This window comes from Betta splendens, chromosome 1 (genome assembly GCF_900634795.4).
Source record: "Betta splendens chromosome 1, fBetSpl5.4, whole genome shotgun sequence".
Classification (NCBI taxonomy): domain Eukaryota; kingdom Metazoa; phylum Chordata; class Actinopteri; order Anabantiformes; family Osphronemidae; genus Betta; species Betta splendens.
In genome coordinates, this window is record NC_040881.3 from 4,505,507 (window position 1) to 4,530,665 (window position 25,159).

At 43.3% G+C, this 25,159-nt stretch overlaps 2 protein-coding genes and 1 long non-coding RNA gene across 16 annotated transcripts; 2 read left to right on the forward strand and 1 right to left on the reverse strand.

The window, feature by feature from the left end:
* Positions 1-11: 11 nt before the first annotated feature.
* On the forward strand, positions 12-1,077 carry LOC129603922 (uncharacterized). The gene is made up of 2 exons (XR_008694306.1): positions 12-133; positions 731-1,077. It is a non-coding gene; the product is annotated as an uncharacterized LOC129603922 (long non-coding RNA).
* Positions 1,078-1,304: 227 nt separating this feature from the next.
* arfip1 (ADP-ribosylation factor interacting protein 1 (arfaptin 1)) lies at positions 1,305-11,614 on the reverse strand. 11 transcript variants are annotated; one of them, XM_029151009.2, is made up of 11 exons: positions 11,234-11,452; positions 9,869-10,082; positions 9,724-9,793; positions 6,714-6,815; positions 6,161-6,275; positions 5,517-5,618; positions 4,340-4,452; positions 3,877-4,098; positions 3,497-3,654; positions 3,238-3,412; positions 1,305-3,147 (listed from the first exon to the last, which is right to left on the reverse strand). In XM_029151009.2, the coding sequence occupies exons 2-11, from the start codon at positions 10,078-10,080 to the stop codon at positions 2,992-2,994; spliced, it is 1,425 nt and encodes a 474-aa protein (XP_029006842.1). In that variant the 5' UTR covers positions 10,081-10,082; positions 11,234-11,452; the 3' UTR covers positions 1,305-2,991. The 11 variants fall into 11 exon arrangements, with proteins under 11 accessions (XP_029006842.1, XP_029006823.1, XP_029006832.1 ...); XM_029150990.3 differs by lacking the exon at positions 11,234-11,452 and adding an exon at positions 11,459-11,614 and having other exon boundaries at positions 9,724-10,082; XM_029150999.2 differs by having other exon boundaries at positions 6,161-6,272; positions 9,724-10,082.
* Positions 11,615-11,808: 194 nt separating this feature from the next.
* Positions 11,809-24,887, forward strand: fam193a (family with sequence similarity 193 member A). Of its 4 annotated transcripts, none has more exons than XM_055507583.1 (24): positions 11,809-12,219; positions 13,476-13,550; positions 14,409-14,651; positions 15,721-15,896; positions 15,987-16,154; positions 16,590-16,836; positions 16,920-17,044; positions 17,204-17,351; positions 17,443-17,517; positions 17,612-17,686; positions 17,777-17,889; positions 18,077-18,319; positions 18,418-18,574; positions 18,777-18,923; positions 19,358-19,633; positions 19,948-20,170; positions 20,264-20,620; positions 21,362-21,382; positions 21,464-21,644; positions 21,748-21,934; positions 22,037-22,276; positions 22,394-23,294; positions 23,528-23,609; positions 23,897-24,887. In XM_055507583.1, the coding sequence occupies exons 1-24, from the start codon at positions 11,998-12,000 to the stop codon at positions 23,988-23,990; spliced, it is 4,776 nt and encodes a 1,591-aa protein (XP_055363558.1). In that variant the 5' UTR covers positions 11,809-11,997; the 3' UTR covers positions 23,991-24,887. The 4 variants fall into 4 exon arrangements, with proteins under 4 accessions (XP_055363558.1, XP_055363560.1, XP_029010862.1 ...); XM_055507585.1 differs by having other exon boundaries at positions 20,264-20,572; XM_029155029.2 differs by having other exon boundaries at positions 20,264-20,572; positions 21,362-21,644.
* The last annotated feature ends 272 nt before the right edge of the window (positions 24,888-25,159 follow it).

The window sequence follows — 25,159 nt, forward strand, 5'->3', positions numbered from 1 at the left end:
ACGGACGAGCGAACTCCTGCGTGATTGGTCCAGGTGGACCTGGCGCGTTCGCGCGTACCCCCCCCCCTCCGTGCGCGCTCACGCGCAGCTTGTGACCGCTGGCGCAATCACAAGGCTGGAACTAGCGGCTCAGGTGAGTGTGCGCAACTCTCCAGGTAAGGAGCGGCAGAATGCGTGAATACATTGAAACTACCGCAACTCGTCCCATTCATCATTTGAGAAGAAATATTGTGCAGCTACAACAATTATTCAAATATCATTTCTCTCAAAGAAAACTAACTTGACATTTTAAGCAAAAGTGATCAATTATGAGCACACAATAGTGCTGCCTTCAAATGTTGTAGGATACTTGGATACTACTTAGATTTGGCAGCTTTACACAATCACTTACTGCTAAATACTGCATGTATAGGATCAGCATCTTCATGCTTGTGTGTAAAACTAAAGTCACATTTTAAATGCAGCTGTTGTACTTGTATCATTTACACTGCTTTGTAGTGAAATACATAAACACTATTTCAGAGTGGGTGAGAGAGTATTTTACATCTGACAGCTCAGATTTTGCATCTACGCTAAAAGTTACGTTTTCTGAGGAAACAGCTGTTTTCAACCATACATTGGATACGGTTCCATCTTAAGGCTATAATGCGTCAATTATATTTAATAAGTTTATACAAATCCAAATACAATTTCTCTAATGTGCATCTGATTTTTATGCACTCTTCTACAGATTTGCTGCATCTGAAACCTTAAACTTCCTGCTTTTTACCGTGACGTCCTGAAGACTCATGCTTTACTGACAATATATCTACAGACGAAACACGTCACAGAGACTGTGATCAACAACCTGGGGATTAACCTGATCCTGTCAAATGTATACCTGTGGGTGTGGTAGCTTTGTGAAGTTTAACACATAAAAAGGAATCTGAAAGCACCTGGATGTGAGAGAACCTTCCGAGGCCCTCCGTCGATTACAGCAATTTGAATCCATATGTCAACAGAACAAAACGAGCAGCACAATAAACCACTGGCAGCTTTCAGATAAGGAGCAAGCTAAAAAAAAAAAAAAAAAAGGATGGAGCAGATCGGGTTACTTGAAAAATGTTCACATTATTATAAATTCTAAGAACACATCAAACGCATGTTCTGCGTCATTGCTTGCGCCGCACGCCTTTATGGTCGGGTCTTTTCTACTTTTCTCTTGAATTCTGGTGGCGACATTACACGCTAACAAAAATAATACGAACCTGGAAACACTCAACGAAAGGAAAAGGTACTCTCAATAAAAGGGTTACACAACAGAGTCAGAATTAAAATCAACATTTATTAATGTTTAGTAATTACATAACAAGTAGTAGTACGTAAAAGTACTAGGACATAATTTGTAAATTTCTGAAAAAAGCCAAATGGTGCATTGTCTTAAAGGTAATATAGTAAAAATTACAAATATATATCAAATCATTTGAGGGAAAGGTTGAAGGATATTCACACTCTCTAACTGCTTTATTAATAGTTATAGTGATTGGAGAACAATTTGAGGACACGGGGCAGCTGGTTATAAATACCACAGTACAGAAATCCCCTCTGAAAAATATAACTTTATATAGAACAACCAAGGAAAGTTAGCAGCTCAGGTAAAAGATGCTGGTTTTATTTACCAAAGACAAAAACATTTTCAAGTTAACTGTGTTTTGGTTTCCACCTTACATTTACTGTCCGTTTGAAGTCTCCAATGCATAAATATGCTTACGTGCAATATGGATAAATATCTGAGAAGATCATGTTCTTTAGTTGGAGGACTTTAACAGATATTGCGTGTTTTTGGAGTGTATGAGCATGTAGCAAGATTTACAGGCTTTAACTGCACTTACTCCGTGTGTGTGTTGTGTGTGTGTGTGTGTGTGTGTGTGTGTGTGTGTGTGTGGTCCACTCTTCCTTCAAGAGTTGGTCCCGAGAACTCGTAGTGCAAGCGCCTGTGGTTGGATTTCATGATAAAAGTGGCAAATTCAAGGCACGTTTAGTCACACAGGCAGATCTGCAGTTTTCTCTGGAACGCAAGAGAATTAGCACTTTGACGTGTTCTGTAAAAATGTAGGAAATTGCTAAATGTAATTTGAATTAGGAAATAGCAACGTGTCAGCATCACGTGTCGTTAGTTATGAATAGCCATTCATGTAACTTTTACACGTTTGAAGGAACAGACTGACATTTAGGGATCGTCTTTGCGTTTTGTGCCACACGTGACTCTCATAGTGGTCTGTTCAATACAGAGTCAGCACCAGAACCCACTTGTTCTTCTTAGAATGAAGAGAGGAACCAGGGGTAACGCTGACTTTGCAACTTTGGCTTTTGGTAGTAGCGAGGTTCAGACATGTTGCTAGGCAGAACGACTGAACCCTTGGACAGGGCCTTGCGAGCCGTTTCCCACCATTTATGCTAAGATAAGATAACCAGCTGCTGCTATAGCTGTAGAGTAAACAGGCAAATACGAGAGTCCCTGTCATATATCAGCAATGAAACAAACCTATTCACCAAGTACTGCTGTGTACTGGTGAGGTAACCAATTTGCTTTTACCTTTTTAGGTATTAAGTCAAATCATAAAGAAGACACGCTGAAACAAACAGCTTGCTTGATTAGATTTTCGTAAAGCATTCATCCCACGCTCAGTCAGCTGAGGAGAGTGATGTAAATGTAGTTTTGATCCTGTAGCTATCGTCGCAGAGCAAACATCTGCTCTGCTGGGACACAACATTCATATGCTGGCAAAAAAAGGCCATTTACAGTTTCCAAATGAGTTTACTACAGCAATTCCTGTTCAACGGATTTGTCAAACAGGTAGGAAAAGTGCCTGTCCAATGATCCGAAATAACATAACAGAACAAAATATCAAAAACAGATTGTTTTTTGTATTACATTAAAAGACTTACAATTGTGATAGTTTGAAAGGCAGTGGCAGAGCTTAAGAAGCGTTGGGGAGGATTTTTAAGTGTTTAGTGCTTTTCCAGCCAAGACGGACTGTCTCCACCAGGCATTTTCAACTTGATGTGGAACTGCTTGAGTGTCTGTTCCAACTGTTGTTGGTTTCCAGCATAGTATGCGGCTATGGCATTGTGGAACAGGATGAGCTGGTTGTGCAACACCTTCACCTGTTTCAAAGCGGGAAAAGTAAGGAGAGACGATGACACACTTGAACGTAACAATATGGGCCTGCGAAGCAGTACTAGCGCTCAGCAGACCTTGTTCTCCTCCAGGAACTTCAGCTTGATGGAGACGTCGTTTCGCATCCTCTCGTACTTCTCACGGTGGACCTGGAACTGCTGCTGAGACTGCTCAATCTTGGGCAAAGTGGTGGCATCGCGAGGTCCCAGATTCAACTCCTCCAAATCGGTGCGGTACGCATCGTACTCGACTCTAGCAACGAAGGATCAAACACACTTGACAGTACAGTTATACAGGTCAAAAGCATGAGGGGATAAAGCAACTGGTATGCAGTACCTTGCTATTTCATACTGCTTGATGTTAAGCATGGTGTCTTCAATAGTTTGCTCCACTAGTGTGGTCACACTGGAAATGAAGAAGTTAATAGCCCCCAGCAGCGTCTCTCCATTTTTGGATAAAAGCTTTTGGGTGTCAGCGTTGTAACCAAACTCCTCCTGGAGATCAAGACATGCGCCAATTTTACCAAAACATAGACGTTAAATCTGTATTAAGACAACAAACGTCCATGCTTTCATGCACGCTGGCATGACTGAGATTAGAGCATGACAAAGAAAACACAGAACATTGTTTAGATGCAATTCTACAGAAAACATTTCACGCCAATGATCTATAGTGAAAATGTCCACGGCATTTAGCTAATATGAACGATGTCTCACATGAAGTTCTGGTGACTTGAGGCTGAGGTCGGCAAAGGCGTCGCCCAGCTGCCTCTGCGTCTGCATGATCTGGGACAGCTGGCTGCCCAGAGTCTGAGCCAGCTTGATGATGTTTTGGTACTTTCGCTTGTTGTCGCGCAGGACTTCGATTTGTGCCTCCAGCTCAAGGTCCACGGTCCTCGAGCCACGGCCCAGCTTTTCGGACAGGATCTGCCTCGTACACTGCGGAGCACGGGAAGCTGGTTAATAATGCATTCATGAAAGGTTAGCTGCGCTAAAAATGCTACAGGTGACTCACAACAGAGGAAGAGGAACGCAAAGCGAAGGGGGAAACCAAAACTACGAATTCTAAACCAAGAAAGTTAGAGTTGTTCACTTTTCTGCCAGCATCCTAATTAGCAGGGGCCATAAACACCGGGGCTGACAGATCACGTCGTTATAAATCAGGAACAAAGAGGATTACTTTATATGTGTTGATGCTCCATTTTCTGACTAGGTCCAGTTTTTCCATGGCCGGGTTCTTTAAATCATCCGACAGGACCACCGCGCCGCTCTTTTGCTGTGCTGTCATCGGGCCTGGACAATTAAAAATCATTCACTTGATGAGTGATTGAGTTATTGGATTGAAGGTTAGGAGGCTGTGGTGACAATTAGATGTATTACAAGGATTAGAATAATTAGTGTGATTAGATTATCATTCTCATTCAATGAAAATACAGTGAACCATGACGTTCCACCAGTCTTTCAGTGACAGCAAAAGTGCTTCACTGTGTTTTGGACACAGAAGGGAAAAGTTAGAAACAAAAAAAATATGGACAAAATATAGTCAAAGGTTTTAAGACAAAGTACAATGTGCAGTGTAGCGTTAAGTAGGTTAGCTGTAGCAGACAAAGCATTTTCTTAATTTATAGCTGAAGACTGCTCAGATTTAGCAAACAAAAGGTGGTCAAAGGTCCTTTATTGCCATTTCGATCCAGGAAAGTGTGTACAGGGTCAAACAAACCTGCATTTGACTGGGAACTCGGTGCTACAACAATGACAAAGATGACACAAATCTACATGTATTAAACTGAGCCAGCAGTGTTTTCAACTGCTGGCAAGTTTCAAGTCATTTTTACCCTCGTGATTTTAGCTAAAAAGCTTTTGACTCTCTACATACTCCAGTATGTAACACCAACGTTTAACGCTTTCATATGCTTTGAAGCTAAAGGCTTCAGATGTCAATTTCTGCATTTTAATTGGCTACGGAAAAGTTTTTTTTTTTTTTCACATAATTCGGTCTTGTCTCACCTTTTGTATCATCTTTTCACTCGGACAAAAGGAAAAGACAGACTGTGGGTAGCAAAGGTCAAATGATGCAAGCGGGAAAATCCTCCAACAATAAAACGTGAAAGCATTCTTTTAAAGCTAAAGCACATTCGTTGGGCCACTGCAAAGCAGACCAATGTCAATCAAGCTCAGACTCGTGTAAAGACAAGCGGATGGCAATTAACGAGAAAGGAAAAGCAGAAAGGTTTGAGCCAGAACGAGGCACAGCCTGTGGGAACAACGAGAAGGTAAGAAACCGATGAAAACCACGACAGTTACACTAGACCACAGTTGACGGAACGTCATCTTGTTTATACTTTGGCTGCAGATACCTTTCTCAGCCTGGCTAACGCTGGAAGAGCGTGCCAGGCGGCTAGCAACGGCTGAGCTGGGTGCGACAGGTGCCACGGGGGACGTGGGCAGGCTTGCTGACCCTGGAGATATTCAGAGTTAGGATTCATTAGTAGGTCACCCTCCTGCCTACGCAAGCAGAAGAGGGAACTTCTCATTGATGCCGGATCTCCCGTCTGTGCGTTCTCTTTAATAAATGGAGCCTCATCATGTTGCCAGATGAATAAAGCCTCCATCAATCAGTGTAAATAAAGTGGAAAATAACCACGGCAACATAGTGGTGAATGAGAGCTCGACGCTCGATGGGAAGGTTCTTATTTGCATTTGTAACAAGGGTGTGATGATAAAAAAGGAAAACAGGGTTACAACCTGGAGATCACAGGAAACTCATTATATTCAATTGATGTCCAGCTATACAAATTCAAATGCCTGCCTTTCAAATCTCACCGACATTAAAAACCAAACGTGGCGCACTGGTTACACCCAGAGGCAGCGACCGCTTGTCAACACAGCGCTGCAGAGCACACAAATGCTGGGACGAGCTGACGAGACCAAGAGCTGCTGCATCACAAAACATTACACACAAAACAACAACAGCGCAGCAGCATGAAAGCGGAGCATTTACCTTTGTACGGTCCCGATTCAATGATGCCCTCTGTTGCTGAAGCAAAGTTGCTGGAGGTGACACTAGACTCTGAAAGGTTTATGGCTCTGTGGCTGCTGGGGCTGTAAGAGTCCTGCTAAAACATCAGACAAGTTATTCACAGGCTGCCCGGCAACATCCAGCCGACAGGCGGCAGCAACAAGAAAATGCAGCAAAGCTAAACTCCTCAGAGATTGAGCAAAATGAGTCAGGTTCACTCACTGCTAAGCAACAGTTCAATAAAGCTCTGACAGAAAACAAGCCATCGCTCCCTTGTAATTATGGGTCTAATTTGTGAACTGAAGCTGCACACGTGCTCGCTGCTGAGGTGTCTGAAGCGTGAGCACTTCTGACGATTTGATCATATCGATGTTTGCTGATTCCGTTTTTTTCTTCGCTTTGCTAATTTAATGACACATACAGTACTGTAGCATTAGACAAACACAATGAGGCAGCTCTAAAACAGGCTTTGTTTTGACTAATTCTCTTCAACAGCTTGTTGCTACCTTTCAGAGGCTACTAATCAAGCGCTCACCCTCTTGAAAACTGTCTCAGGGCTCTGATCCAGATCTCCATTGGTAGTGACTGGGATCTCAGCGGCTGAGCATCTGTGGGACTCCTCAGCCATTGTGCTTTCCTGTAATGAGCAGGGTGAAATGAACCAAGTTATTGCTCAGCGCTTCCCCTGACAACGAGAGGGCTCAAGCATTCTCCATCCAGACACTACAGTTGTGGACTGCCATCTTGTGGACACTACTACAGTGGAAATGACTGGTTTGGACCAGAAGAGAATATTTAACTGGAATTATAGAAATGACAAGACAGTACAACAACAACAACAACAACAGATTAACAATATCCTAAACAACAATGTGGACAGCAAGGCAGAAAGTTTGGTAGTTAAATGCCGCTAAAACAAGCTGTAATTACAGCATTATGTCTACATTCGAGCCAATCCATTACTGGACCACTGGTCATTAATGGGAGGGACAGGACGGGAGCGTAGTGAGCTTTAGATGAGCCACGTTGGGAGATTACAGCATCTACCAGTGCACGAAGTCCCTGTTCAGCTGACTCAACTTTCATCACATCCCTGACTTATTGTTCCTACAACTGCACAATGGAATCAATTAGTGCGTGACAGTCACAACCAACCTTTACATACAAAAGTACATGTATCGGTGTTGGCTGGTGTACTGTACAGATATGACATTACACACGTCATAAAGGCTGAGGGAGTGATGCCCCACCCATTGAGCGACTCACAAAAGGGAAATAAAAATCTGCTGCTCCACTCAGGGTTTGTGTGTTTCAAATCCAATATGAGCATTCTAGTTTTTTGTGCCAACCCTAATTACGCCAACTCACATTAAACATCATTTAATCATTCTGTGGTACAGTTCGACTCACACAAACAAAACCAAGTTCCCCTGAGCCTTAAATATAAAAAACAGTCTAATGGAGAGAAAATTGGAATCTATATGAAAGCATAAATCTCGTCTTACTGGTGGACCAAACAGGTCTGTGACATGATCGCTGGCTTGGCTGTACGGTTAAAAGGGTAGAGACATCAGTTTGCGGCCACATGGGGTTTGTTTAAACTATAACAAACTGCCTGTTATTGCCGGCTGAAGCGCTAGGACACTCACCGAACCACTACAGAGCTGGGCGGAAACCAACAACGCACAGCTGGTTGATGCAGATTTATGCCACACCTGATTCACAACAGTAAATCTGAATCTGCACTTCTAAACTAGGTCCTTCACATAGGAACAGTTCCCAGGGTGTAAATAATGCAGATCTGTGCTTGACAACCAGGTAACAAGATCTAGACTAAACTGACTGACTGGTTTGACTGGGTGGACAAATAAATGGTTTATTCATTCAGTGAATGAAGACTGACATTAACTGTCACAGTCTATGATCCCCTGTAGTACTAAAAAAATCTGTTTCTGACCATGACCATTTTGCAAGCTGACATAGTGATTATGTGTGCAGCAACTTCTGCTTTTCAAACAAAGTAACATGAGAAAATAAGAACTTCTGTAGCATTCTGCTTTTGACACAATGCATCATAAAACTGTATGTTGCTTTTTCTTTAAAAGCAACCCGCATCACAATTATTAGTACATATAAAAACTTTCTAAAAGTAATGTTCACATTTATATGAAGCAGAATAAAGTCTTTTAGAATGTTGCCATTTGTAGGAAAGCTGTTTCTTTAAAGCGTTGCGTGTGACACATGTGACACATAAATACTTAAAAGCCATATGATGCCTGCATGCAGGCGGAAAAGTCACGCACTACCAGGCTCCTGTATCCACCTGCTGATAACAGAGGCACATCACAGACTACCCAGACACAGGAAGGAATAAAATGACTGCAAAAGAATGTTTCAACCCTCAGTGTTGTGCCCTGTAAACAAACCAGGAATATTGGAGTGTATATTTAAGTCTTGCTGTAGGGGAAAACAAACAAACAAACAAAACATTGTGCCACTAATTTAATTTATACATCCACAGACAACCAGTCAACATTAAACCCACTAAGCATTTGCAAACATTCTGCAGGAAAGTTAACTTTTACTGTCGGACTGCTGAAGCTGATAAGCGTAGTCAAGTGGCTATGAATGCATCAGGCATGTGCAGGGGCAAGGTATGGCATGTCACAGTTTGCCGCACTTCAGTATCCTGGATACGAGCTAATCTGACATGGAAGGGAGGGCCTAGAGCAACAATGAGTTAACTGTCCAATGAGCTGTGTCAGCCAAACAGGCAAGAATCATGGCCGTTCCCTCCAACTACAGACCTGAACATTTTGGAGAGAAACTGTGCTGCATTCAGGGTTCCTAAATGACGAAGCCCCCCCCCGCCCAGTTTTAAATTCTTCCCATCTGACGTACAATATGGCCCCAGAATCTAAATCAACAGCCAGATGCACCACACATTCCAGCAACAGAAGAAATGCAGCACAACTTGAAAATTTGCAGTTTGGAGTCCAAAACCTTCTCAGTTACTCCGCCGTGTGACTGACGGCATGAAATATTCACCAGCTCTACATACACCCAGCTTACAAACTAGGAAACACTGTGAGGAAATGGTGTCCTTTCCACATCATGTACACTTTCACCTACAGCGAGCCTGACGCAACCTGTTATAACAAGCATTTTACAGTAATAAGACAAAAATCAAACAAGCATAAACACAAAGCAAGAAATCTGAGCGAAGCATAGATTTTTCCAATTACATGAATGTCAGCAAACACAGTAATCAGCAGGAAGCCACCAACACCAGCTGCACCATCTATTTTCTACTACTCTCCAGCAAAGCAGAGAAACAGAGGAGAGAGAAACAACAGGCGAATGGTAATGACTCGGGTTCATGCTGTTGATTATTCAACTCATGATGAAATGTCATCTAATAATAACAACTTGATATAAAAAGACCACCACCATAGCTGATCAAAATCGAAACAGCAACATGAACAGGAGCCAGCAAGAAGCCGCTACAAGCGGTTGATGAACCAAAGAGAAACGGTAAATGTCACCTTTGCTTCAGTGTGAGAATCTCCATTTGCCTCTGACGAGTCTTGTCTCCCACTGCCTACACTGCCAGGCCTAAGAGCAGGATCGCCATCAGCACACTTCACCACACTTCCACTCTGCTTACTTTCATCCTGCTCCTGAACATACTTATTACTGCTTTCAGCATTTTCTTCAGCACTGTCAATGTCAATGTCGTACATCACATCCTCGCTGACATCACTTTTCCTACTGTGATCTTCACTCTCCACTTTTCCGTCGTCCCTAAAATCCTGCTCTACTATGTCAGCATCCTCACAATCCACCCGAGGGTCCTCGGCTGGGGTCTTTCCTGATTCAGCCTCAAGACTAACTTCAGACATACCTGAAAACAGACAAATAATGGAATGTGAATAGGTCCTGACAAATTAACTCAATGCTTCCAGTACACTAGCCCCGTGACTGTGTCTTTATGGAAGTGTGAGAAGACAGCAGTGTTTCTGGTTTACATTCTTATTTGGCTGCTTCTTTGCCTTTTTGCAGACTGTTAATACCGGGCATGTTTTCATAATTGTTCTGAAGTTGGTTGACGATGTGAAAACTAACCACCTTTACTTGTGAGACTTAGCCTTAACCTTGGCAAATTAGCTGCAAACCCTCACTTCCTTGTGGAAAACTTGTTATGACAAGTTACATGTACAGCCATTCATGGATCCGTCCAAACATTTTAAAATATGCGTTGTTCATATCAGCTGTAAAAGTATATTACTTTTTTTCTTAACATTTCAAATACTTCCTTTTTTAATATCTGTGACAGCAATATGTTTCAGATTTGCAAATCAGCTCGTTCTACTCTCAATGCGTATCGGGGCTGTACTTTGACAGTTGGCTGCATTCAAGGATTTCAGGATTTTACCAGGAAGCAGGATAAACAGTTAAATAGCAGGAGGAACCTCAGTCACTCCTGCCCTCCACGAGCAGAAGTGAACCAGCTGCTAGCAAGGTTGTTCGTTCCCAGTTTGTTCTAGCTTTGCTGGTTTATGTCGGTTCTTCAATCTTGAGTACGGAGTTCGGTTTCCCAGCAAACTACGTGGCACCGACACTCGCACACTGCACTGAAGGCGCAGTACGACAGCTGTTCGCCAGCAGCCACACAACACAACGGAACTGCGGGGCTTGGTCCATTACCTGTTGCAGCCCAGTCACGTGACCAACGAGGGCGACTGTAACTACCAAAACTAGTTGAATTACATGAAGAAAAACGCTATATAGTGTGAATTTGTTAAGCGAGCATAATGTGCATTTAGACGAAACATCGTACAATCAATTGTGTAGGCAGTTACACTAATTTTGTTACCGTGTCTGTAACAGAGGTTAACATGTTAGCTTAAGTTTACTTAGCTAAACAGTAGTCAACCCACAAAATGCCTTTGGAATTCCGCAAAATAAATAATATAATATTATCATTGCTGTTTTAATATATTTACACATTACCCTAAAGACAATGGCGCCGAGCTGAACTTTCGTTAACATTACCCGTCTGTGGTCGTGGCTAACTTTGTAGCAGTAGATGGTTAGCTGTTATGAACGCTTGTAGCTCGTTAATCTCCGGTGCCCCCGATGCACTGGACGTCTTCCTGAAAGGCACTGCCTCTGCTGTTCACGCAGAACTTGCAGGGAGATGATACCCGCTTGTCATCGGTGCTCTCCGACACTCCACAACTACACTGGACCTGCTGTGTAAACCCCGGAAAGACTCACCCACAGCACGGGCCCTCGGCTCTCAGCTGAATCACACCAGCGCTAGTTGCACCATCCGCTGCATGCGCTCTCCCCCTGCTGTTTAAACGTGCTATTTACACCTGTAAAACAAGCTACCCTAAGTGTTTTGTAATTGATTGAATACATTTACACAAATTTATAAAAACGCAGCAGAAAATAGGCAATTGTGTTGGTACGCCAAAATGATGTTTGTAATTCATCCGGCTGTAAACTAGCACAGTTTCTCCCCGTGGATTTCTAAACGGTAATATTCACCAATAAACTCAATCTCCCACAATCCCCCGGTGGCACGCACAGTTACGTTGCAACGCAATCCGAAGCCTAGCTGAGGCAGCCCAGTGCAGAGGCCATATTGGAATCTATGAAGTCGGTTTGCACTTTGATGGAAGTGAGAGCCTGTCGTTTTGGGAGTCTTTAAATCGTTATCCCGGATCTCTACGCGAGTGATTGACCCAGGCATTCCACTCGAGGCCTGCCCAGTGTGGACGGAAAGTCGTCTCGCTCCCTTTGTGAAAAGAATGAGTCCAACCGATGCTAAACGAGGGGCTAAACGCAGGAAGAACAAGCGGGGCGGTGGCAGTAGCTGCAGTGCTGTCTGCAATACCAACAGCGGCAAGGCCGGGGTTGCCTCGGCCCTGGGCTGTGCGGGAACAGCAACACCTGCGTCGGTCGTCAGCTTCTTAACACCTGGGAATACAGGCAGCGGCAATATGGGTTCCATTGCGGGCATAAACGGAGAGGTGAGACTGTCACTGGATGTTAGCAAGTGGATGTCAAAACGGGGGCGAGCGGCTAGCAGCGTTATCACTGACACGAATCTGATTTGGGCCCGACAGTGGTGCGGGGATGGGAGCTAGCTAGCTTAAGTTAACCCATGGAACGCAGCTACAAATTAAGTGGCTTAATTATCACCAGTGCTGGTCGTTACCTCGGCAATGGCCCGACAGATGGCGGGGCCCGTGAGTAAGCTAGCAGGGTGCCTGACCAGTGGCGGAACTCTAACAAACCGCCGTAAACATTGCGCTAATTTTACTCGTGTCCCGTCCCAAACGCTTTGACTTCTGTCGTTAGCTTAGACATGGTAGCATAACCGACAACAACCTAAACACCACGGCGTATTATTTGAGCTAATACAGTCCATGTGGGTGAGGATTACACTGGCCGAGCCAAGATTATTCGCCGGTACCATAAGGTTGAACACAGTTGGCCCAATACATAGGTAAACATCAATGCTAGCCAATGCTAGCAAGGAACACTGACTGGTTCAGCTCCGACGGGCCTCCATGTATTTATACAAATTGACCTTCCCTTTTCTCGTTCTGTAAAGGTTTAAAGACCTCAGCAGCTAATTATGATGTAGAGTATTTTAAAATATTGTACTGGGTTTTGTTATCTAAGTCTGAAAGGTAATGCACCACGAGCTAACGTATATAAAAGTTGGTTTACACTGACAACATATGATGTCGGCTCGCCTGTTTTCTTTAGAATCACACGTATTACTAATTCATCTCATACATGTGTTAGTGTCTTAGGGTCAGAAAATTAACAATCTTTAATACATCGAAGTCTAACCCAAGTTCAAACTGTGTTTGTTATTGTCAGTGTTTTCATTAATGTATTGTTTACAAAGTCGTCCACTTGTATAGCATCACATGGATCATATAGAGACCTGACCTCACCTCACTGAAGATGAGGTCTTAGGTGGCCTGGTAGCTCAGTAGGTAGCGCAGGGGCCTGAGAAGCAGGAGGTCCCAGGTTCAGGGTCTGTGGCTGCCCACTGCTCCCTCAGGGGATGGGTAAAAAGGCAGAGATTAATGTCCACAGTGTGGGATCAATAAAGTTTGATGAAGTTTTGACTCACCAGGTTTATTAGTAGTAGAGCCCCACATCATCAATGTTGAAAGATGATTCTCCCATATAATGTGTTAATATTAAACAGTAATTAATGAAACTTGAGCGAGATCAGTTGTAAATGCTGAATGTTTCTATTGCTCAGGTCAAAGTGAACAACAGCATTACACCCCAGTTTACTGAAGGACCAGTGAACGCAGACTTCTCCGGAGTTCTTCAGGTAAATTTGTTCTGTCTTAGTCACAGTACATTAGAAGAAGAACTCAATGTGTATTATGTTTATTTATTTTTCTTGACAAAATTAAAACATGCAGGGACACAGTTATCAGAGTTATATGAATGCTGATGGTCTGACGTTTGAATGTTTATCATACACATGGAAATTGTAGAGAAATCCACCACACCTATTTGTTATGCTATCGTTATGCTGTAAGTAATTTAGAAACTTTAACTTGTAATATACATATAGATGTTTGATGCATGATTAGGTCCCACCTGTCCGATGTAGTTTACAAAAGTAACCAAGTGAAAAAGACACTGGTTAAAAAGCTCGGCTTTTTAATGTAGCGACATTTCTGGTATTATACTCATTCTGCTGAAGTGGGTGATGTTGACTAATGCATAGCACCCACGGTTCTGAAATCTTCTGGGATCTGGCAGTATAGTTATAAAATGTAACAGAAATAGACTGAAGGCTGCCTACTTTTAAATAACAGCATTTCTTACCCAAAACACTAATTTAGAGATAATTTATGTTAACGTCTGTGCTAATTATTTGTTTTTGTCTGTTTGCGTTCCACCTTGAAAGTTTAAGTAATTCAGTGGAGTGCAGCTGTTAAGACAGCTGGTGTACCCAGATTGCAGCATTATCCCAAGGATGACATGAGATGCACTACAGTTAATGACCGATCAAATTAAAGTCTCTAAAGTACAATCTATCACTTAAATATTTATTAATAGATCAAAATAAATTTAAGGACCCTTTTCAAGGGTAGTTTGGTATGTATATTCATTTTAACAGTAATACTGCAATTTATTTATTTCTAATGATATTTTTTCTCTCCTTTTTTTCTCTAAGACCCCATTCACATTTGGCTTAAACCAGCGGGCTCCCTACACAACTAGTGATCGCTGCCTTTTATGCCGATGTGAACGTAAAGACAGTAACCTGCCTTTAGAGCCTGGGATCTCCGGCCAAAACGGTATAACACAGCCCGCCAAAACACCCAGTGCCCTTCAGCTGCCCCTGTGGGTTTGTTCCGACTGCAGGCGTACTGTGGAGAAAGAGGAACGGCACACTGGTCTGGAGCAGTCAGTGGGGGTAAGTCACCTGACTATAATGAGCTTTGAAGCTGCTTGAAGTTATAGAATGACAAGGAACTAAAATCCTTGCAATAAAGTCAAGCTGCCTTCCCTGAGTACTTTGCATATTTTCATTGTTTCCAAAAGTTATCCATGTCGGCATCAACGCCACATTGTCTACAATTTGTAAGTCAAACACCTATGGCTGTTTCCAGTTTATGGTGTAGGTCCAGTCGTCCTTGGTCTCCCTTGTTAGAATCAGCAGCTGAACATGCTGGTGTACAAGGGATGTAATAAAACACATAATGCCATTTTGCACTGTGGCTTTATATTTTGCTAAGGCTTAATAATAATGTATGTGAAATTTCTATTCAGTCAAGTTCCCAAGTTACAAAGGACCAAACAGTGGATCAGTCACTTTTTAATAGATAACAGCTACATTGTACTACTGTAAGCATCTTGCCAGGTCTATGCTGACATCTAAGACTGCTAATACATAATAATACAAAAGCCTTCTTATGTTGCATAGTCTTTTCTGTGTGCTTTGTTGTGTGTTTGTTAGGACAACACAAATTTAGCAAAGGAAACCTTGTGATTTAACACCACATTTTTTTCTCTGGAATACAAAGTCACTTTTCTTGCCTAGCTTTGGATTGTGAGTATGCGATTGCTGGTTGTAATCAGTAATAGGGGAAAAAGATTATAGATCTCCCGAGCCAGTCTTAGGTATTGTTACGGTGGCCAGACAAGGCCTATTTTAAAGGATCAGTGTTCAAGCTTGGACTGCATGAATATCAGATTTTTAGTGACCAAAATTATCACACAAAGTTATATTATGGTTTTTTTGAAATGTGCTGAAACATCTTGTCCGTTCCATAGCCTCCCCCATATTTTGGCAAGGTATCAGATGCAATAATATAAAATACTGCAGTCTACTGTACATTGCTGTTGATACATGTAATACATGTAAAGGTGTGCTGTTTACATGATCTTTTGTTGTACCACTGATATTTATGCTTTTCTCACTTGTTTCTTGAGGTAACTGAAGATTTTGTGTTTTCGTCTGTTGCTTTTGATAAATCCCACAGAACCAAGATTTTCTTTTACACATGCCTGTGGCTAATGGAAATCTGGGCCAGGAGGCAGCTACAGCAGACAGACTGACCACCGCTGCACCTACACTACCCATGCTCCCTTCTCCAGACCTCAACACACCAATGGCTCCTGATACAGTGTGCAGTTGTGAAGCCTGCAATGAGAGACGGTCAGTTTAGATTGATGACTCCTAAGGTGATTTGCATTGAGTTTATTAAAAATTTTATTACATTAATGATTTGACTGATTTGAATTGCAGCGAGATCTCTGCTGAGTCAGAGAGGGAGTCACAGCAGCTGCAGAACCACTGGTCAGAGGTTCGCTTCCTGGTGAGGTGCATCTACCGTCAGACAGGAACATCACTAGCCGATGATAACGATCAGCCCCTAGAGAGGGACAAGGAGGGAATGAAGGAACTGGTAGACAGGTATAACAACAAACCTCACTTCTTTTCTTTCTTCATGCGCCTCTCTACTGAGCAATGTGTCCACCAGGGGTCTGTATTGCTCTTCAAATGAATCCTGCTAGCCCCTGTTAAAAAAAAAAAAGTAACCCAGAGGCCTGGAAGTCTTTGAAAGCAATGATGTCATCAAAATGAAACTACTGCATTACCGTAACTACAGCCCCATAAAGTGGTATCTGTTCATTATAACACATTCCTGGTAATGAGTTTTGAGAAAACCTTTTCAAACTAAAGGCCAAAACAAGCCTCAGAAGAGAAACAATACCAAAATTTTAAAATAAAGTTTAGTGAAACAGGATCCAGTTTAACTTGATCGAAACATCAACACTTTCTTAGTTCAACAATAAAACGGATCCAGTCACAGTACTTAAGACAGGCGTTGTTGTGTTTCTTCTTCAGACTCTGTGAGAAGGATCCCTACCAGCTGTATCAGCGCTTGGAGCAGCAGGCCCGCGAATACGTCTTAGAAATGAAGGTGCGGCTACTCAAGCACCTCTCTGCAGGCTCCAAGGCTGCTGCACCACCGGGGCCTGCGGCTGTAGCCCATGGTCCTCCTCAGGCCCATCAGTTCATCTCCCTGCTGCTGGAGGAGTACAGTGCCCTCTGTCAAGCTGCACGCACCATCAGCAGCTTTCTACTCACCCTGGTAAGCGCTTCTTTGTGCACCCACCCTGGTGAACGCCAGTGGCACGCAGTCTTGTTTTTGACACATCCTGTTTTTTCCTTCAGGAGAATGAGCATCTTCAGAAATTCCAGGTGACTTGGGAGCTGCACAACAAGCACCTTTTTGAGAATCTGGTGTTCTCTGAACCGATCTTGCACAGCAGTTTACCTGCACTGGTTGCACAGCTGAAGTAAGAAATAATTTTGGTTTGAAGAAACACTTATTGAGTAATAGATACAATATATGTCTTAACCAAGTTATACTGATTTTGCACTCATGTATTGCTCGTTGTGGTTAATTGTGTTTAGTATCTGCCTTACGTTTAAATAACTTTAACCCTTTTTTCCAGACATGGCACTGCCTCCCATGATTCGTACAACGAAGACATGTACAGAACCTTGTTAGAGAGCTACCAGCACTTACAGCAGGACATGGCCTCTGTTGCTGCAGAATGGCAGGAGTGTGAAAAGAGGATTGATGACTATGTGGACGAACAGGTATCCACATTGACAATAAACAAATGCTTAAGTTACAAAAAGTGAAGTTGATGAAAAGACGCAGTAGACTAAGGATGTGTCTCTTCTCTAGCTGCTATTTAAGGTGGAGGGTCAGAGCCTCAGCAACCAAAGAACAGAGCCACACAAGTCGTTGATTAGCAAAAATGTAAGATTTTAAACTTGTCACCATACAGCCCTGTTTTTAATTGTGTCTGAATAATGGAGTTAGCTGTTCCTTTTTATTCTCTGTACTTTTCAAGACCCTGAAGACTAAACAGCGAATGCTAAAGGAGGACTGGGAGTTCTTTAAGCAGAGGAGGTTTCTAGAAGAACAGGTACCCTGCTAGAATATGGAGTCACAGTAGCAGATTTAAATGTGCAGGTCATCTTTGAGGCACTCGTTTTAATTTGTTCTCTCTTTATAGTTGCCTAACAGTAAGAAGTCCCCTAGTGGAGATAATAACTTCACAGACACTATGAGGATGCTCTCATCTCGTCTGAGTATTCCAGACTGTCCAAACTGCAATTACCGAAGACGGTAAGTTGAGAGGAGTAACTGACTGTGCTGTTTGCCCACTGTGATGCAGTAATACAAAATAAATAGTTGCTGGAAGCTAACCCCATTAATTGAATAAGTTAAGACCTGATTGATGTTCATACAGTGCAAATTACCACTGAAGTGACACATTTCTGTTGTTGCTGTTTTATTGTTTCCTGGACAAAAGGTGTACGTGTGACGACTGTAGCCTTTCACACATCCTGACGTGTGGAATCATGGACTCTCCTATCTCTGAGGATCTCCACATAAAGCTGCCATTGCAAGGCGAACATCCCCGGGATTACCTAACAGAGGTGCACCCTCCCAGCCTCTCCTCCGGCAGTTCAGCATCTGGCTCCAACTCTAGTTCTCCTATCACCATTCAGCAACATCCACGGCTCATTCTACCTGAAGGGGATACCAACACCTTGTAAGTCAGACAGGCACTATCACTGTAAATGTTTTTGTAAACAAATCATAATTTCACACACCCCTCCTTCACCTTTACACTTTTGTCTCTATTTCTAGTATTAGTGATGATGATGAAGTGCCTCCATTGTCTACTAAGTTTGGGGACATCTACCCTATTACTGGTTATGAGGAGAACAGCGTTGTGACTCCAGCAGTAAACGGCCTCCACGGTGATGTTAATGGCGATGGGGGAAATGTTTCACTAAAGGCAGGGGTGAGTCCTGTTCGGCACTATGTTGCTCTAAAAAAGTGCCCAAGATTCGTTGTGAATTTCCCTCTGAAGTTTCCAGTTGATTAAGTGGTATTCACTATGAGTGAGGTACTAGAAGTTGGGGAAATGTTAGGTAATACTACTCCTTCCTTAATTCACGCTTTACGTGAATTAACGCTTTACCTTTTACACATTTTTGCCTCAGTCTCCTCATATTACCAGCAGCAGTAGTTCATCAGAGGGTGACGAGGAGGAAGCTGATGGTGAGGGTGGTGGGAATCCCCCGGGCCAACAGGAAGAGAATTCCACAGGAAAGACAAACAGTCTTCCATCCTCTTACAACCATCAACAGGTATTAACCACACGTCCGTTGTCATTTTATGACCAGTGTTGTGCCAAAACATGTTTCACATTCACATACACATTGTTGTCTTCACTTGTCTAACGTCAAGAATAAACAGAACCTAAAATTCTATAACCGTGGAAAGCACCCAATCATCACATTGGGAAAGCTAGGTTCAGAGAAGGTTTACTGTACTTTCAGAATATGGGCTGTTTGGCAAAGCAGAAATGGAAAAGTGGTTTAATTTGTGTTTTATGTCTGTCATCGTAGCACTGTGAAGGTAACATTGTTTAGTTTCACTCTACACCACTGTTTAGATTGAAATGACAATAAAAAAACCTTGAACCTTGAATTTGTACTTAAAGGCACCGGTTCCATTCTTCCACTCCCATCTCCAGATTAAAACTAGATGAAATATTGTAAATTTGTGTCACCACTCTCAGGTAGAACAGGTCCAGCATGCCTGCGAGTGCCACGTGTGCAACCAAGACCTCAGCTCCTCCACCTTGGGCCCTGCCACATGCTTGCCCCCGAGCAGACTGCACGCTGCTCCCCCCCCTACTGTTGGACACCAGTTCTTTACAGACAACAAGACGCCCCCTGCTCACCCTGCCCTCCATTTGTACCCTCACATCCACGGCCACCTGCCTCTACACAACTTCCCCCGGCCACTTCTTCATCCCACACTCTACCCCCCCAGTCCTCCGCTTACACACAAGGTGAGAGTTATATAGCTGTAAAGCTAGACATAAATGAATTATCGCCCAGTAATTTATTAAACAAATTCATGCTGAGAGAGCCTTAAAGGGAAAAGTGAAGCATTTTCTTATCATTGGGGGACTTTTAACGTTTCCTGGAACTGTACTGTGTGTATGTAGATATATTTTAGTTTCACTACTTCCACCATCATTTCAGTGGCCTGCCTCTAGAGGTCCCACAGAACCAAATGTAGGACACAGCAATGTAAAATATGCCCTAATCCCAAACTGATGACATGAAATTATTCTTAAATTATTCTGTTTCTTTTCTAAAGCCCCTGCCCCCAAGCCCGACATCAAACCACTCGTCAGCCAAGCAGCCAGCGTTCAGCCCATCGTTATCAGAAAACATCTATCAGAACTGCTTTAGCAGTGCGAGCGGGGCGGGCGACTGGAACAGCTCGCTGCAGTGCCTGTCACTTAAGTTTGAGAACCTGTGGGATGCTGCTGTGATGAAAAGCTGGAATCCATCCGTGCTGTTGCCAGAGTCCCTGCCAGGTGAGTCATTCGGGCACAAGCAAATTGATAATAAGCAAAAGTAAATAACTCGCAGCAACCACCCCAATACTACTTATTGTTGTCGATTAACAGGTGACATGCTAGGACCACCCCTCGCTGATGTTCCCCTCCCTCCAGCGTCATCAACCGGTCCCCAAGGCGAACACATGTCACCCCTTACACCTCTTCCAACTTCTTCCTCATCATTATCCACATCCTCATCTTCATCATCGTCGTCGTCAACATGCTCCTCTTCAGAAGCCAAAGAGCAGAAGAAGAACGGCGCGAAGAAGAAGTGTCTCTACAATTTCCAGGATGCCTTCATGGAGACCAACCGTATAGTGATGGCCACCTCTGCCTCTACATCCTCTGTGTCCTGCACTGCCACCACTGTCCAGTCAAGTAATAACCCCCCCATCCACCTACCATCTAAAAGACCCAACTCTTTAGGTAATATAGGAAGTAGGAGTAGTGGTTAGGTTTGTACTGATGATGGGGATTTTTGTCAATAAATGTCTATACTTATTTAGAACAAAGCAAACACAACATTGAAATTTCCCTTTCAGGTAAAGGAGATACAGATAATATCTGATATTATTGCTGTTTAGGATTTGGTGATACTGTACAGTGGGATAACTGATCTTTTTAAACATGACACACGCTCAACTTATAGTCACACACATCTATGTACAGTAATACTAACGACCTTTTACAAATGAGTTAACTAGTATGGTGATTCGGAACACTGCCAGTAAAAGAAACGTCATAAATGGCCAATCACAAAACGAGGCGATAACTTTATTATTCAAAGTTCTCATGTAAAGTCATAAAAGTCATGTCTTTACGTCACACCTGAAGTCCACTCCACACACGTTCAGCCTAACCATGAGACAGCAGACTACTGTTTCTTGCAATCAAAGATTCCAGACTGCACTAAAGTTTGTGTGGATCAGAAATATTACATTTTCTGGTGGCAATGCCAGTCTACTAGGAAGCATCCAACCCAAAGTCAGTCTCGGTCAGCAGGACTGTGGCTGCATGTTCACCCATATAAGTACAGCTGTTCTTTCTGTATGAAAAACAGTAAAAATAGAATTTTAGTTTTAAGTGAATTTCTTTTTTTAATGCCAGATCATACAGTTTGGTTGAGTGTTTCACATTTCTCATCCTCTGCATGTTTATCTCTTCTAGATGATGTTTTTCACAATCTAGGTAAAGAGGACCACCGGCAAGCCACCCCATCCGCCCTCAGAAACGGCTCCACAGGACTGACCTCCCTCCCTCCGCTCTCAGGCCCCGCTTTGCCGCCAGCACCCACCACACACCTTCCCACCATGGCATCGCAACCCTTTCCAAAGATGGCCGCTCCAGCCCCAGACTTTGGAGAAGCCCATCAGGGTTTGTGTCTCCCACCTGCAGAGCCCCCAGCCCCCTGTGCAGATGGTCCAATCAGCGCTCCACCAAGTGTCTGCAGGTGACAAAGCTACAACAATGAATGACACTCAATGCTTAGAAAGGTGATTTTGCTGACTGCGATGGAGAGAAAAGAAGCTAATTTAGATTCTTGTTGTATGCAGTGACCCTGACTGTGAGGGCCATCGCTGTGAGGGTAACGGGGCATATGACCATCAGCCATATGATGGGGAAGAGAGTCAGGATGAAGACAGCTGCTCGGAGCATAGTTCTTCCACCTCCACCTCAACCAACCAGAAAGAGGGAAAGTACTGTGACTGCTGCTACTGCGAGTTCTTTGGTCACGGCGGGGTAAGAAATAGAATTCTTACTTACAAATCTGAAGTGCACACATTCATGTGAGTGTGTCTTCAGATAACAACAATATTGAAACATGTTGTGCTTTATTTCCAGCCCCCAGCTGCTCCTACTAGTCGAAACTATGCAGAGATGCGGGAGAAGCTGCGCTTACGTCTGACAAAACGCAAGGAAGAGCAGCCAAAGCGTGAAGAGCTGCAGCCGGTAATAGAGCGTGATGGAGGGGTGGAGGACCACAGGCGGGTGGAGGACCTGTTGCAGTTCATCAACAGTGCTGACAATAAACCTGCCTCCAGTTCTAAAGCGGCCAAACGGGCCAGGCATAAACAGAAGAAGGTATCTATCAAAAAACATACACAGAACTATTTAAAAATGAAGTAGATCAGCTACTACAGTGCTTTTAGATCTGACATTCATCAAGTCACGTAATGTGTATGCCTCTGTGCTCTTAAGATGGAGGAGAAAGCTCGTCAGGAGGCAGAGGCCCGTGAAAGGGAAGAGCAGCAGCTGTTGGAGGAGCAGCAACGGCGGCAGCGGCAGGAAGAGGAAGAAGCAGCGCTTCAAAAAGAACTGCTTCGGCTGCAAGAACTGCAGCAACATCGTGCAGCCAAAAAGAAAAAGAAAGAAAAAGCAAAGGAGAACACCGCCCCTCCTCAGAACAACCCACAGCCCCTCAAACAGACAGCTCAGAACGTCCTAGATAATCTTCAGAACGGAAAGTCTCAGCTGCTTCAAACCCTCATTCACCTTCCTGACCAGAGGGAAGCCAGATACCACCATGCACCTCATCCCATTTCACAACACAGCCCAAAACGCACCAACGACAAGGGATTCTCTGAGAATAACATCCCTAACTCTTCAGCCACCCTTCAAAACGGCACATCGACTTCTTACATTGAAGTCAGCAGTAAGGTTAAGTCCAAGCAATCAGCTAAGGGAGGCACCTGTGAGGCTGCAGTAAATAGAGCTCCAGAGTTACCCAAGCGCCCCAGTGTGAGCGCTAAGCTAGCGAATGGAACCAGCCCCGCCGCTACAGAAGACGCCAAAGCAACGCGAACCAGGCCTGCTGAAGCCCTAGCTCCACTCCCAACCGCCGAACAGCGGAGGGAGGACAGAAGCAACAACAGAAGTGCCAGTGTGAAAAGGCAGCAGCCGCAGCAACAACCCTCCCTGACCCAAGTAAAGGAAGATAGAAGTCCACTTGTGTCGAACCCTTCCCCATCTCCCCCTCCAGCCCCGCAGCCTGAGCAGAACCAACAGAACGGTAAACCTCCCAGTGCCGAGTCCCCACAGCCTAAAGGCAAGACCAAGAACAAGAAGAAGAAGAAGGGCGACAAGATGAACAGCTCAATAGGTCGGTAATCTGATCATTTACAGATGCTTTAGATAGAAACAGTATTCAGTTGCTTAGTCTAATGCCACAATAAATGGGAAGCTCACTGCCGCAAACTGGTAGTAGTTGAAGTTGCCTTATCACAAATGTTGGTGACAGGGTTTTATTGTCCTTTTGAAATTCCTTTTTCCATTGACAAGGTGCTGATAATGAAACTAAGCTACGTGACCCGAACCCTTCATTGTTTCTTTCAGACGATGTATTCTTGCCCAAAGACATTGACCTGGACAGCACTGAAATGGATGAAACCGAGAGAGAGGTGGAGTATTTCAAAAGGTGTGTGAATATTTCCGTAACCAAATTACACGGAATAAGACTGTTACTCCAGATTTCCTCCTCTGTGTTTTCATCAATGCCTTTAAATTCATCTCTCACTATCAAGTAATGCTGTTAGAACCACAGAAAACTACTTTAATGCAAACACTGATGTTCTTGAAAACTTTATCAGATAAATAAATATGCCAAACCTTTTTTCAGACTTGATTAGGTCATCATAAAAATAGATTGCAAGTCACCAGAATGTCATCGCCCCTGCTCCAAAGTAACCTGCTGTCCTTTTTCAGATTCTGCTTGGATTCGGCTCGTCAGACCCGCCAACGACTTTCCATCAACTGGTCAAACTTTAGTTTGAAGAAAGCAACATTTGCTGCACACTGAAGGTGTCAGTGAGTGACTGTTGGGACACAATCAGTACCTTAACCACACGTTTCCCCTCCACCCACCCGCCCCTGTACCTCGGCCTCCCAGAACTTCTTTCCCGCTGTGCCCAAACACACCCACGCTGCCTTGCTTTGTTCTTGTCTCTGTGTGATTCCAACACAGACCCATCTGGACTGATCCACATGCAGAACTAAAACGAAACAAAATGACAAAATGCTACTTCACATCTGATTTGTTTTCCTTGTGTGCTTGTGTGCTTTTAGTCTGAGCTGGGCATTCGTCTTGACTCATGAAGCCATGATCGGAAATTATTTTCTTATATTGGCTTACATGTAGTCAAAAGATGCTACTGTGTCTGGTTGGTTTCCTTCCAAAAAAAAGAGACGATGGAAACTGCAAAAAATGAGAAATGTAATAATTAAAAGCTGTATTTGAGGTATTGTGGCTTACTATCCCATCATTTCCCCGTCCTAGCACGGCGTGTCATCCACAGTTGACAAGGGAATGGGCTTGGTCAGCTGGTCTCCACTCCTTGACCCCTCCCCCACCACCACAACCACCTTCACCACCACCACCCTCCCCCCGTTTCACAGAAAGGAGGAAGGCGTTATACTTGACAATGTTCTTTTTTTATTTTTAAGTTCTGTTTAACAAACTGTTGAGTAAAAGTGTACCAGTTACAGTTTTGTTTTTCTTTCTTTTTGACCTGTAGCCGGCTTGTATCCGAGTACTTTCAGAATGAAATTGAAAAAGAACAATACTCACACTATCAATCTGTTATAGAGTGTATATTGTATTAACACTGAAGCCAAACTGGCTACTTTTAACATATTGTTAAGTAATATTAAATCTTGTCTTTCTTTTTGAAAGATGGAATACAGTAGTATGGCAGGATTATGTGTCTTGTGTCAAATCTTATTTTGTACACACAGAAAAAGATTGAAGACACTTAAAGCACCACACATTACTACAGTGGAAAACATTTAAAATAGAAGTGAGGCAAAAACTTCTTTTCTAGAGTTGTGGCATGTACACTTGCATATTTTGCTGATTCCTCCTTTTTGAACATCTAAATATATTCATCTGGAGGTTCAGTCGTTGAGCACATGCTGCCGCAGTTACAGTGATCACTGCTGATCATTGGTCATCACTGAAAGGTCTGCGTG

What these genes read in the sequence shown, in the direction of transcription:
- arfip1 (XM_029150990.3), bottom strand. Translation starts at nt 10,080, where the DNA reads ATGTCTGAAGTTAGTCTTGAGGCTGAATCAGGAAAGACCCCAGCCGAG. An exon ending in CTGAGACAGTTTTCAAGAGG is followed by an intron (nt 6,276 to 6,713) that starts GTGAGCGCTTGA and finishes CTGATGTTTTAG; the next exon opens with CAGGACTCTTACAGCCCCAG. An exon ending in GGAGCATCAACACATATAAA is followed by an intron (nt 4,099 to 4,339) that starts GTAATCCTCTTT and finishes CGTGCTCCGCAG; the next exon opens with TGTACGAGGCAGATCCTGTC.
- fam193a (XM_029155027.3), top strand. Translation starts at nt 11,998, where the DNA reads ATGAGTCCAACCGATGCTAAACGAGGGGCTAAACGCAGGAAGAACAAG. An exon ending in AACTGCAATTACCGAAGACG is followed by an intron (nt 17,890 to 18,076) that starts GTAAGTTGAGAG and finishes CCTGGACAAAAG; the next exon opens with GTGTACGTGTGACGACTGTA. An exon ending in CCAGGCATAAACAGAAGAAG is followed by an intron (nt 22,277 to 22,393) that starts GTATCTATCAAA and finishes TGTGCTCTTAAG; the next exon opens with ATGGAGGAGAAAGCTCGTCA.